At 33.8% G+C, this 15,358-nt stretch overlaps 1 protein-coding gene across 1 annotated transcript; it reads right to left on the bottom strand.

Moving 5' to 3' along the window:
* Positions 1-936: 936 nt before the first annotated feature.
* Positions 937-4,782, bottom strand: LOC112022937 (protein DEEPER ROOTING 1). The gene is made up of 6 exons (XM_024055558.2): positions 4,455-4,782; positions 4,188-4,260; positions 2,029-2,540; positions 1,572-1,737; positions 1,378-1,433; positions 937-1,276 (listed from the first exon to the last, which is right to left on the bottom strand). The coding sequence occupies exons 1-5, from the start codon at positions 4,458-4,460 to the stop codon at positions 1,414-1,416; spliced, it is 777 nt and encodes a 258-aa protein (XP_023911326.1). The 5' UTR covers positions 4,461-4,782; the 3' UTR covers positions 937-1,276; positions 1,378-1,413.
* Positions 4,783-15,358: the final 10,576 nt, after the last annotated feature.

The raw sequence follows: 15,358 nt of genomic DNA on the forward strand, positions 1-15,358 counted from the left end.
TTTCCTTTTTTCTTTTTCAGTTTAGCTGTAAATAAAAGGCATTGGAAATTTTGCAGCATGTCACCGAATTGAATTGTTCATCTATAGCATCTTGAACTAACTGGAATATAAAACCTGCTTAGCTACAAGATGCAAATACGCTTCCATGGAAATTAACTTTGTTGGGTGTGCATATTCTTTTTCAGTTTAGCTGTAAATAAAAGGCATTGGAAATTTTGCAGCATGTCACCGAATTGAATTGTTCATCTATAGCATCTTGAACTAACTGGAATATAAAACCTGCTTAGCTACAAGATGCAAATACGCTTCCATGGAAATTAACTTTGTTGGGTGTGCATTGCACCACGTGGGTCCAGCCCACACTTAGCTCATTAAATGAGCTTGTTGAAGAATTGCCAAGAAGTCAGCAAAGCAAATTGAACTTGCTGGAGAAGCGTTCCAATGAGAAGAATTGAAGTCATCTTTATGTACAAAAGTCAAGACAAGTTGGCTTGCATGATGTGAAGAGTGTGGAAGGAAGAAAGGAAGAAAAAGGTGAAGAAATAAAAGGAGAGGCCATTCCGCGTGAGAAAGAAGAAAAGTCCCAGTGAGTGAGACTGAGGAAAGTGCAGTCTTGGAGAACTGCGTGTGTAAGAGTAAGCAAAAGAGAAGAGAATAATGTAGAGAGCAAGAAAAAATTGTGAGAGATATATAGTGAGAAAGAGAGCAGTAAGTGAAAAGAAAAACTTAGTTTTTTTTACTTAAGTTGTATCTTTAAGTGTTGTAATTTCTATTTAATATAGTGAAATTATTCGAAATTTATCTTGAAATTATTTAAAATTAAAGGGTTTTCACGTAACTCTTTATGTTTTTGTGTGGATGTGCTTTTGCTGTGCTTACTGAAATTTATTTAAAGTTATATGAATTTTTCCCAACAAACTTGTATGAATAAGCTAAGAGTATCTCCATGATTCCATGTCAATCTAATATTATTCACCTTAAAATATCTTACAAAAGGTGTAGTAAAATAGATTGAAAAATGTAAACTAAATGCTAGCTTTGCCAGTACAGCTACAGAAACCCTTTTGACGATATTTCATAACATGCATTGTACTGTGTCTATCCACAGATACAACCATGAAAAAAAGGGGAAACACCGTCAACAAAAGAAAGAAAACTATATATTTGGATCAGCCAATTTGTGGTCCTCTCATGAGCCACCACTAAAATGAATCTCGATGATTTGTAATCCCAACTACCTGAGATCCTTAGAACCCAATGCATAAACATTTGAATCCTGCAAAATTATATTATTATTAGAAAGCATATTCAAAATTATACTCTAAAGAAAAATGAAATTGTTTTCTTTGGTTAAGCTCAAATAGGGGATTCCCTTACGCTGTAAGTGAAGTGATAGGGTAGATCAAAGCAGATTTATATCTCTAGAACAATATCTGCAATCAAAGAAGATATCCAATTAATGCCAGATTTTGTGCAATATTCTTTTATTGTATTTTGAAATCTGTCTTAATCTATTTGCGTTTGTTATGTATGTGAATTTCATTCTAATTGCAAATCAAAAGTAACCTTACATTCAGAATCTGTCTTGACCCATTTGCATCCATCATTGGCTTTGTTCCGCGGTTCATCATCTTTTTCCTTCTTTGGCTTCTGTTTGTCCTCTAGATATCTCTTTGCAGATGATGGCCGAGCATTATTTTGAGGGTTCATCTTCTTGTGAAGCATTACTCTCAAAAGCTGTAGGCCAATATGACAAAAAACTCTTGTAGTACTAAAACAATATGTACAAGTTTTATAAATCTAGCCTGGAAATAGGATGGTAATGTTATAAAAGTTTAGCATATGCACAAAATGATGTTAAAATTTCAGATCCATGTTTGGTGGGCTTTGCCTCAAAATGGAATGCATTTCAATGCCAAGCCAGAGCAGCATAGGCAAGCTCATGGTGAATTCACACCTTGGCCAACTTGCACACATTTGATACATGTATGTGTGAGCATGTAGGCTAATACATATTTGTGTGTATACCTTCTCCATTCTTGACTCTTGAAGTGTATCTCTCAAACTGGGTGCTGGTGCAAAGCCACTGCTACAAACAAACATCTTCTTGAGAAGGAAAGAAATTGATTTCTTCCCAATTACTTTCTTGTTTTTCTCTGCACAAATGTCTTTACATTTATCAAGTATGACACTAATTGTCCGGTCGATATCTTCATCTCTTTGATCTGAATCACTACAAAGAGCATTACTAATTCTTCGATCAACCTCCAAGCTTGATGGGCAATTAAGGAATCTATCCAATGGAAGATCAGCAATTTGCTTCTCCACATTTGGTTTGCGTAAGAGCTTTGTCAACTCCTGTTGTAACTTTCCTACTTCTTCTGGAGTAAAATCTACTATTTCTTCAGATGAAGATGGACCCTCTTGAGTATTTTGGCTTTCAGGATTTTCTTTTAAATCATTGTTTCCAAAGGTTCCAATTGCTAGCAACCCATGGGGCCAATCATTGAATTCTTCACGGGGCTCTTGTTTCACATAATCTACACAATAGGACAGAAATTTTACTCATCTAATAATATGTGCTCAAGGCTCATTTTAATGAGATAAGATCACTAAATAAATAGCAAATAAAACATGGAAAATCTAGCAGATAGAGGTTACATAAGTTCCAAATGTTAAGAATTAGAAATATATAGTTAGCTTTCAGAAAAAAAAAATAAATAAATAAAATAAAAAGAGAAAAGAAAAGAAAAGAAATATGTAGTTAGGCCAAAAAAAAAAAAGATTGAAACATGTGAAAACAAAAGGTATCCTTGCAATTCCAGTGAAAATATTTAAATTAATATATTATACAATATACAGATCAGGCATACCATAATATGAGTTATATACTATAAATCAAAGAGCTGGGTTAAAATGATCAAAGGCTACGGCCATTTTATCAAAAGCCAGAGATATTATCAAGAGGTAGGATTTTTAGTTTCAATAGGCACAACATTTTTCACAATTTTTTTCTCATACTTGCTAATATAACTTATTGTGATTAGTACATAATAAAAATAGCTGTGGTAGACCAAAGTGAAGATGGTGTTGCTCCAAGCACAAAAGAACATATCAATTATAGCGGGAAAAAATTTGTGAAAAATATTATGTGTTACCAACAGGCAACAATACTCGTTCCAATAAGAAATCTGAACAGACAAGCGGTCCAAATTGCTATGGAAAAATGGTCTAATAAAAAACCAAAGCACTTTGGGATCTGATTTATGACTCACTGGAATTGCAATTAATTATGGTATAGTAAAGAACTTTAAAAAAAATTTCTAGGAAATCTCATAGATAACCAACAAAAGTATAATATATTTGCAATATAAATCTAGTGACATTTCTATTTTCCCCATAAACAATGTGCCAAATAATTTTTTTTAATCTTAACCCAAACACACTCTAAGTTTGAGGGAAGTGACAAATAAAATCAAATGCAAACTTTACGTCAACATGTTCTAAACTTGTACGGGTATTGAACTTAATCAAAACATTAATTTGAACGGGATTAGGATCCATCCTATTGACTTATATCTCTTTCATAGGATCTTGATCGGACCCGTTAACTAAAATCTTTTTATAAGATCCGACCTGTTGACTTAAATTTTTTTATAAGATCCAATTTGTTGACTAAAATATATATTTTTTATAAGATCATGATCTGACTCACTAAATATCATAACTATTTTTTTGTTTCATGATTAAATTAATCTTAATCTGCTTGTACATTGATCTTTTGACCTAATGATAAAGCAATCATACTACGAATATTACTTGTCTAAACCTTAACTATTACAATATAAATAAATAAATATTTAATCTTGATAAATATAGATATAAATTGAATTCAAATTCTAAAATCGGATCTAGATCCGACCTGTCAAACACACACACTTCAATTCCTTCAATGATGAATTGAACATATGAATGTCGATCATATCAAATTAAAATTAATACTTTAATTTAACCTCTCTCTCTCTCTCTCTCTCTCTCTCTCTCTCTCCAACACAATTACTTGAACGTTTATAATCCATCAATATGGATGGATTGTTGAGAGAGAATTTTGCATGAGGAAGTAAAGAGAATGAAAACACACCATTGACAACGAAAAAAGCTAATACAGAAGTTGATAGAATGCTTACTAGTAGTTGAAGCTGTGTGTGGTTTTTTGCTCCCTTGCTTCCCATTAAGCTTATTTTGCATCCAACTAAGAAGCTGCAATCAAAAAAAATTGACAACTATCATTTGAGAACCATAAACTTCAATCCATTTTACGTGAGAGTGAATCTCTCTTTCTCTTACTCACTCACAGAGAGAGAGAGAGAGAGAGAGAGAGAGAGAAGCAAGCACAAATAATGTAAACTCTCTACCTCTCTCTCTTTCATACACACACACACACACAAACTTACCTTCATTTTCACAATAGAATTGAGAGCTCTTTGAAAGGTGGTGGAAGTGGCGGGTTGTGACTGAAATGAGGTGCTTGGAAAACTGAGGTGTTCAAAGCAGATCTTAAAAGCCAATGAAAATTGAGCTTTGGGAGTTTAAAATTCAAGATGGGGCTTTGCTGAATTTGATGGCCAAGCAAATTGTGAGAGTGATTTTATATTGGTTCAAGTTCCCAAAGACGGCCTTTTAGCCCTTCATCCCTCTTTCCACCTTTATGTCTTTGTATTCATTCCTTTCTTCTCTAATCTCTCAACATCATATAAACTAATTATATATAAAAATTCACACCCCACTAGCATAAAAGACATTCTCTTCCAATTTATAATGCATGTGCACGTCTATAAAATATATAACGCATGGGCGAGTATAGAGGGGTTGATTCTGGAACATAAGCTGTTTATACCTAGGAGACCTCGTGTCACCATTTACATCCGCTAGATCATAAATTTACAGATCTTAAGACAACTTTTTCAAGTAAGAAACTTGGAATCAATCTCAATACATTTGTTATCGAATGGTAATTGGAGTGACACGAGGGGATCCCAAAGATGTTGTTACAAAAGTGGTTCAAATGACCACAAGTTTTTATAATTTTTTTTGTACCTTTTGACCTTTTTGCTTTCATGACTCTTCTTCAAACCTTTATAGCATTAAGAGCATCCACATCGGTCCATGTATTTTACACATCTATTTTTACACTAAAAACCTACTTTTTCTATTTTACACATTTACTTTTACAAAACACCCATATCAGTTTATCTATTTTACAAGATATTTCAATAAAATATTCATTATACTCCATTTTTTAATTATTTCTTTTTAACTACCTCTCTTTAATACGTGCTCTCTCTCTCTCTTTCTACCCATTTTTCTAATTTCTTGCTCTCTCTCTCTCTACACCCATCTCTCTGACCTTCCTCTTCCAAATCACAAAACTGATCCACCTTCCTCTTCCACCACCATCACAAAATCTCAGCCACCACCAAATCTCAACCACACACTCATCCTGACCCACCAAATCCAATCCACCACCAAATCTCAGCCGCACAGCCACTACCCACTGCAACCGTCACCCACTCCCACAACCCACCACCAGCAAAACGACCCACCACCACCACCACCACCATCTCTCCCAAACGACCCCTAAAATCCAGTAACCCACATCCCCAAAACCCACCAAGAATCTTTGATCTCAACAGCTGAAACCCACTAAACGCTAAACGCTGAAACCAATCTCCGAGCACCGATCTATCTGATCTACGAGCATTGATCTACAAGCTGATCTACACCACCAAACACCACAGCTCCGAACCACCGCTCCGATCCACGCTCTGATCCAAGCTCCCACACGCTCCGATCCACAGCTCCCACGAGCTCCGATCCACAACTCCGAACCATCGCTCTGACCACACTCCGATCCACAGTTCCGATCAGGCTTTGATCAGGCAAGACCCATACCCACGAGCTCCGATCAAGCGAGACCCACAGCTCTGATCCACAGTTCCGATAAGCACCGATCTCTCTTTGTTGTTTGTCCGTTTGGGTTTGTTTGTGTATCTTTGTGTTTTTTTTTTTCTTTTGAGCAAGTGTATCTCTGTGTTGATTTGTCTGTGTGGATGTGTTTGGGTTAATTTTTAGTTGATTTTTGGGTTAATTTTCGGGTTGATTTTGGGTTAATTTTCAGTTGATTTTGGTTAATACTCTGTGCTAGATTGCGGTGTTTGGTGGTTGGATAGTTAATCTGGCGCGCTGGGTTGTTGTAATGGTTGGAGAAGAGAGGTAGTTTGAGAGAGGAGAGAGAAAATAAATTAAAAAAAATCGTTTACACAAGCTACAGTATTCGTGTAAATATACACGGGTACTGTAGCTCATGGAAATATATACACGGTTTTACACAGTTTTACACCCACTAATGTAGGTGTTTTTTTTTGTTCAAAATGTGTAAAATTTGCACTGTAGTTCTATTTTAGAAGACTTTAGCCGAGCTGATATGAATGCTCTAATTGGCCGTACCATTAGTCACACTTGTCAATTTTTCATAAATTAGATAGGGAACCATTCAATGAGGGATTGAAGGTTGTTTTGAGGTCGATGGTTTTTGCTAAATTACTGTGGATGCTAATGATGTAGATCAATTTTTCATTGCAAAGTTGGGCAACCTGTCTACATAATGTAGTAATTGAGTAACAACATTTGATATAAAACTTGGGTTCAAGCCGTACAAAACACATTAGTACAAAATTTGGCAGGGTCATTTAGCACAGGAGTTCAACTCATCACGATGAAAAGTGACTTGTTCTCAAAATTTCACATTTTCATTCAGACAAAAAAAAGAGCAAAATTTTCCATCATTAAGACTATAAAATTGTCCAATCACATTTGCAGTTTGACCTAATCCATGAACTCTACACAAATACGACACATAGATCATATTCTAATCTTACAAGATTCAAGCGAATTCATCGAACCGAATAGGCACGATTTCCAATTGGAGTTGACTCACAATAGTTTGCCTAACCCAAATTTTTAAAGACCATTTTACCATATTACTCATTTTTAAACCCTAGCTATGTAACCATTTTTTTTTCTCCTCCTCTCATTCGTTATTAATATTTATCCTCTTTTGCTTGTTTTGTTAGGAGGAAAATATACTTTTGGCAGACAAATGACCTGAGCTATTTGATAATGGGGCAATGGGCAGCATGGGGCAACATCTCAGAAGTCAGAATAAACTAAAGTCCCCCAAAACTAATTAACAAAGTACAAATAAATATAATGAAATAAAGTCAAGGAAGATATGGGTCATATACTCATATTCGGGCCAACAGGAGGAACACCTAATTAAAGAAACCTAATTTTGGCATGGGAATGCCCCTCACTCACCAGACCAGCTACTGAATCCCACCTGCCCTTTGTTGTGGTGCCCTTTAAATCCTTCTGGACCCTGACTTTGATGTCATGAACTTGGTCACTATCAAAAGGAATCTGATGATAATAATGGGTATTTTTAAAAAAAAAAATTTTGGGGGTTTTCCTATCATGTCAAATTAAAATATTTAACAATGTCATTTGGAATATTATGAATGGATTTTCTGGTTCAAATGCATCGACCAAAAAAAAAAAAAAAAAGTAAATTGCAAATTACATCCCTAAATTTAGAGGTATTTGAATTTTACGTCCTGAAGTTTTAAAATTTAGATTTTACCCCCTAAAGTTTGAGATGTTTGGATTTTACCCCCTAACTTTTCAGAATTTAGATTTTACGCCCTAAAGTTTGGAGGTATTTAGATTTTACACTCACAAATTCTGAAACTTCAGATGTAAAATTCAAACACTCTAAATTTTAAGGAGTAAAATCCAAATTCTAAAACTTTATAGTTTAAAATCCAAACACTCTCAAATTTTAGAAGTGTAATTTGCAATTTACCAAAAAAAAAAAAGAAAAAAAAAGTAATTTTACTCTTGAAGTAGCTAGATGATCACTTGTCATCTTCACTCATGTCTTGAAATGTCAATTGAGAATTAGGGGAGAGCTGATAATTATGTTTTGGAAGGGAGAGTTTGATGAAGAATTTTTTTTCTTTAGGAAAGAGGACCAATCACTGGAAACTATGTTAACACATGTTGGTTTGATATTGGTTTCTTAATAAATAAGACACGGTCTCGTCCCGAGAGATTGTCCCATTCATAATAATATATATGACCACCGCCATAGAAAATCCTAGAAACCCAAAGCTTCTTCGAGCAACAGTGAAAAGATCTCTCTTGACAAAAGAAACGTGATGAACTAACTACAAATCCCCCATGACAAGGGACACACATAGAAGAATAGTTATGGATGAGATTGAAATGCTAATTCAGGCTATCTCAGTGTAACCTCATATAAGTTGGCATGTTAAACTACAAAAGGTGGCTAGACATATCAAAATTCAAACCCAAAAATAAAGTAAATAAGAATGAAGATATAATAATCCCTTATTCCCACATTAATGAATATGAAGATTAAATTTCACCACATTAATGAATATGCAAGTGCAAGATGCAATCACCATGAAAAAATAGGAGTTGGCCTCCCAAATATTTGAGTTAGTTTGACGATGCTCTTAAAAAATTAATTGGTCTAACAATTATAGAGACAATACTTTATTTTTCTCAATTTCATTTTTTATTATAAAATGTGCTCTTATATTTATTAAATTTTTTATAAAGTTTGGCATTAAATATGTTTGGATCTATTTTTTTCAACCCATTATGTGGTGATTAAATAAGTCATTAACTCATTTAAAAAAATATTATGACTAAAACTATACATGAGATGTCTTTTTAATTGCCACATAATAGGTTAGAGCAAAATAAGTCCAAATATGCTTGAAACTAAACTTGTTCATTTACGATTTGGATCATTCATGTTTTTTAAAATTTAACTAGTTCAATTGAAATATTTTTTACTCAGTTTGGTATACAGTTTGAAACAATACTAAGTTCTTTTTGTCTTGATTAATATATTAAAGGTATGTTTGGATACTACTTATTTACTGAAAACACTATAGCAAAATATTTTTTAAAATACAAAATACTGTTCACTTACTACTATTCACGTGTTTTTGTGTTTTGGCTGGTCTATAACAGTGCCATGGGACCAGCCAAAAAACACAGACGCAGCTTCAACGCAGACGCGTTGCTAAACAGACGCACACTTAATGTCACAACTTGGCCCCTAAATAAAAATTTATGGCTGCCTTGGCGAAATGGTTTCTAATCGTCATGCATGACGCTCGAATAAATTTTGGTTCCTCGAATACTCCCCATCATTTTTTTAATTTCCAGTAACAAATACTTCAATTTGCCCTTTTGACTGTTTCTTTTACTTGATCGGCCTTAAGTTCATTGGGTTAGCAAAGATATTACCATGGGGTAAAAAAGTTGTACCATACTTGGATGGCACGAGCACGAGCAACCATGCCATGTGACAGAACTAAAATTCAACAGCAGTAAACCGAGTAATGTACTTTCCAATTTGCCATTTACGGATTTACCAGTACTATGTAATATAAAGTACTCGAACTTTTCAGAAACTCACAAACAAAGATGTACAACCACAACTAAAATTGGCATGAAAACCAGATAAAATCGTCCTTCATTAATGTAACTCAATGTATGCTAGATATTGTCCTCTTTTCAATTATCTTCCTTCATGTTTTTTAAAGTTTAATTAGTTCAATTGAAATATTTTTTACTCAATTTGGTATACAATTTGAAATAAACATAATTTTGATTGAAAATACTAAGTTTTTTTTGTCTTGACTAATATATTAATGTCACAACTTAATCCTTAAACAAAAATTCTTAACTGTCTTAGCGAAATGGTTTTTGATCGTCATTCATGACGCTCGAAGAAATTTTGGTTCCTCGAATACTCCCCATCATTTTTTTAATTTCCAATAACAAATACTTCAATTGTTCCTTTTGACTGTAAACTGTTTCTTTTACTTGATCGGGTTTATGGTCATTGAGTTTACCAGTACTATGTAATATTAAAGTACTCGAGCTTTTCAGAAACTCACAAACAGAGATGTACAACTACCACTAAATTTGGCAAGAAAACCAGATAAAGTCGTCCTTCATTAGTGTAACTCAATGTATGCTAGATATTGTCCTCTTTTCAATGGTTAATAGTAAGTTTAGTACCATTTGCCACCAAAAACAAGAACATCTCTCAATAATGGAAATATGTACAGTAACATTCCAGCTAATGCAATAACTTTGTTCACTGCTAAATACACGCGTGGGTTAATGCAAAGAAGTCCTTTATAGTATAGACCATTATCAATCACACCCTCTTACTACAAAATTGACCTTTCAAACCTTTTTGATAATTGAAATAACACAATCAGTCCTTCTTTTAGACTTATGTTACATTTATTGGACAAAAAATGACCGCACAACGTTACATGAACCACAAAACATGTTCTCAGTAATTAAGTATTACCTAATACATATGTTAATATGGTCATTTTTCGTCCAATAAAAGTGACAAATGCCTAACAAAATGGTCACTTTATAATTTTGAATATTACAAAGGTTTAAAAAGTCAATTTCGTAAAGATAAGTTTGATAAATGACCCATACTAGTGGAGGTGTGTTCCACACTATTCTTAGAAAATATCTCGTACATATGATATATTTTTTATGATATGTTAACTCCATATAATTGTAAAATTTACATACTATAGAAAAGATGATATATATATATATATATATATTATGAGATAAATTATTGGTTAAGCACCAATCCAAAGGGTTTAGTGACAACAAGAAAGCAAATTAATGTTATACCCTACCCAAAACTTAATAATACATAATACTTTCCAAGAAGAAGCCCTTTTCTCGAACTGCACAGGTAGTGAGTTCGGTCGTATCATTCATGACATCACAAGTCTTCCTTGAATTCCTTCTCTTGCTATTCATTCAAGCACTTGAAAAGGACCGGCAACAGAGCAGCGCATGTATTAGCCAAAGAAGCAAAACTCCCGGGACTAACTCAGGTTTGGAAGGGTGTCACCCCCCCTCCCATCCAGCAGATTATTAGAGAGGATTCGCTGCAATTTTGTCTGGTTGTATTTGTCTGTTTTCTCTTGCTTTGTTGTACTTCGTTTTCAAGTTGGAATAAAAAAAAAAAAAAAAACTTCTTCATAAGATATTAGAAGATAATGCGGGCCCGTTGGGCACCACCCAATCACATGACTGGCTGATCAAGTGGGACCGGGCTATAGACTATCAGTTCTTTTATATATACACGGACACAAATTTATTCACTCGCTTTAACACAATTTACACCTGTGTTAACATGTGATTGAATAATATCACTTACATGCAGATCCATGCATTACTTGAACTTAGAGTATGATTAGGAATAATTTATTTAACTGAAATTAAAAAAAAATTTCTAAAACTACTATAGATATAACTTTTATCTACAAGGTAGTTGAAATAATACAGTAAGGCCATGAATAATATCTAAAGTGTAACGAGACCTTGAATAGTAGTAAAAATAAGCTAAAAAAAAAAAAAACTGACTTTTTAAGCTAATGGCAAACACAACCTTAGTAAAAAATAATCCAATTACCGCTCATCTCTTGTCTAAATTGTGTTAAAGTGTGTACAAGAGTGTGTTGTCCTAAACTTTTTAATAGTCTATATAGCTCTGAATAAGAGTAGTTCTAGTACCATATAAACTATCACAATTTTTGTCACAATTATTTTGCCTGTAAAACTATAACTAATTATTTGTCACTTTCACATGAACCTACCACTTTTTTTCCACCACTCACAGGTTATCACATGAACAGTTATTACACAAGTTGTAACATTTTATATAGTCTTAGAATTAGTTAATGAGGTTTAAAACATATGCTATATATCTAAGAATTACGTCATTTTAGATATATACCACTATCAATTTCTTTAAGACATTTTCCCCTCTCCCCTTCCCGCGTGCCTTAAAATATTTAGTATTCTTTAAAATTTATATATACACACACCGCCATAGTCTTAGAATTTTTCTTGAATAAGGCAACAAAAATGGCAGTTGGCTACGTGTCACGACAAAGTAAATCCCATCATCTTATGTCGGACCTACACGTGTACCAAAGGGGTCGGGTTGACTTCATACGTGATCTAACTTGGTAGAACAACCATATCTTAGATTTCAGCATTTAACTTTTTCATTAGCCAGATCTTCACTTAAACATGATTGGACTTGGCTATTATAAACAGTATCTAAGGCAAACCATGATAATTAAAATGGGCATAAGCACAATTTACTTGGCTAAGTGTTCTGCTTCGTCACTTACTCACATTTCATAATATCATAAATAAAAAAGGTCATGTTTAACACTTTCCATCTGATTGGTGGACATATAAGTAACTCTCTCTCTCTCTCTCTCTCTCTCTCTCTCTCTCAATGGACCACACTCTTAAACAACCTACATGCCAAAATGTGCCAGCCTCCAAGCAAGGTGCACCACAAAAATATGCTAAACTCTTATGATTTTACATGTAGTTTAGGATTTAAGGATGTTTAAGAACTCCAATGAGCTACGTGTAAAGAATTTCAACACAATTAAAACAAGTAGCATTGCTCAAAAACCCTTATGATCATAGTTTAATCAATGAATGAATGAAAATATCTTAAGCGTATATCGTCATTCCTCCCGTCACTACAATGCATAAAAGTTTCAAAAAAAAAAATTTCCTGAATTGAAAACTCCTCGAGATTGCAAGTGAAAGGAGTTAAAATGAATCACTCCCACCAAGAAACAACTTTTTAACAAAAAGAATAGAAGCCATGTGGTTATCGCTCTAGGGTTTAGGAATCAAAGCTGAATAAAGCATCAATGGAGTAAACTTACTATATGTGGAATGTTATACACTTACCCCAAAGTAAACTAAGACCTTGTATACAACTTTTTAACAAAAAGAATAGAAGCCATGTGGTTATCGCATCTACTAGATGTCTAGGATTTAGGAATCAAAGCTGAATAAAGCATCAATGGAGTAACCTTACTATATGTGGAATGTTATACCCTTACCCCAAAGTAAACTAAGACCTTGTATGATGTGGACCTCTATCCTCCATAAAGGTGGTGGCCATCATTGTTTGACTAGCTCAATTTCCATTGGAACTTTATTAAATAAAAAGTTTCTTGCATTAAGATTAAGCAAATGTTTCATCTTGCAAGAAAACCCCTTCAGACCTCACTAATCAGCATATATTATCTTACTAACATGAAAATAATAAATTATGGCCTCTGTCCCTCAAAACACAAATAGAAAGCCACTATTCTTGGCCGCTAATTAGGACCTTGTTGGTATCCTTTCTTTCAGTTGGAGGGCAAATCCTGTAGTCAGTAATCTAGCTGTATTTTTAGAAATCTCGGACCTGTGATCATTGCCAGTAGTAACCGGTAGCTTTTGAATAATCACATTTGTCCACGCACTTTTATGATATTTACGGTGGTTGACTTAGGTTTGATTTTTCTGGGTGTATGTTCTTCATGTTTATGAATTGTGAGAGACCAATAACACATTTTAATCTTGTTTTTCTTGTTTCAGGTGGAAAAGACATAAAATGGGAGTAAAAAGACTTATTTATCCCTCTTTTTTAATAAAGGTAGGTAACAGAGGCTAAACGGAAGTAACCTTAAGTGGGCAAAGTGTTAAGTTTTAAACCACAAGTAGGCAAAGTAAAAATGGGTCAAACTATAGGTAGGTTTACTGTAATTTCCCCTTTTTATTTTTTTTTTAAATGGAAACTGAATTTGAATATATATATATATATAAACTCTCTCTCTCTCTCTCTCTCTCACGGCCCTTGAACCAAGGAACTTGCCTGAACACATCTTATTTAGACATCTCTCTTTCCCACAAGAAAGACTTCAATCACAGGATATCATATAATACTATTGATGAACAAAGTAGTTCTTATCAGCAAGTGTTTACCTTACTCTTAAGACAGTCGTTTAATGATGTAAGAATGGACCATCCATACAATAAACATCTAGTTCAAGGTGGAAAGACTGAGCTATAAAAAGACCCAAGGTGTTGAACATGCCAGAAAGAAGACTATAATGTAGACTGATAAATGGAACAATCTACATAGTAAAGTGTACCAAACAAGATGATAATTGGGGTTCCAGCCTAAAAATGAAGCTATGAACAGCCATTGAATAAACAGATTGAGATATTAACATCCATGCTAAAATGTTTTCTTCCCTCTTCCTCTTTAACATATTTAAGACTACAAATATTTTACTACATTGATGCTTTTTGAGAGGTAGACACAATATTTCAACAAAATTTTATTTATCTCCATCATATCAAAAGACATAGGAGAAATTGGAGAAAAAAAAAATCAGCTAGATGCATAATAGGAGAAATTGAAAATTTTGTCTATGTATGCTTGTGCCTCAAGTTTAGGAGGATTTATGAATTTATGGTTTAGAACCTTTAGAAGGAAAGGGTTAGGATTCAAGAATGACTAGGGTTTTTATAGGGAAGAGAAAAGAATTGATTTAGGATTGCAAACAAGTAAGAAGAAACAGAAACTGAATCTGCCCACAGTCTGCCTCAACACTAAACCCTCAATGAATTGAACCAAAACCCACACATAAACACCCATAAACTAAATAAAACTTATTAATAAAATAAAACCCAAGGCCCACAGCTATGCCCCATACCCAAGAATTATGGAATTTACTAAAATACCCTGGACTAGAGAAAAACTAAATAAAATTCTAATAACCTAATTATCTATCATGAACATTTATTCTTGGACTTTGCCTTAATCTTAGGTTTCCAAGGAGATTATCGTTTCCTCTAACAATGTTTTGGTTGCACCATCGCCACATGCAAGTGCAATCAGATAGATAAATATGATTGATTTTTCCTGGCTTCTAAGATCCTGCATTACTTAAGGCACAAAATAAACCATTGTAAATTTCAATTGAACGAGTTCCAAAATGCAGATTCATTGACTTTGCATCATTTGTACCTACCACATTTTCAGTTTATGTTCTAAATAAAAACTGTCAGCATCATATTCCCTGTAGAGAACTAAGCATCACATCCTCTAATAGAAATAAGATCACTTTTTTCTCAAAATTCATCCTCCTTGATTCAGATTAACTATGGTGTGTAGATAAGTAACTAACAATCTCCTCTATACTTCATGTTGTTTTTCAGTGACCTCCCCATAGCCACACTGGATAATAACTTACAAAAACTAACTCTTATGTAAAAGGGACCTCCTATCAAAAAAAAGTAGTAGCAAATAAACAGTTAGGCAATCTCCATTCACTTGCGC

This window comes from Quercus suber, unplaced genomic scaffold (genome assembly GCF_002906115.3).
Source record: "Quercus suber isolate HL8 unplaced genomic scaffold, Cork oak 2.0 scaffold_286, whole genome shotgun sequence".
NCBI lineage: Eukaryota > Viridiplantae > Streptophyta > Magnoliopsida > Fagales > Fagaceae > Quercus > Quercus suber.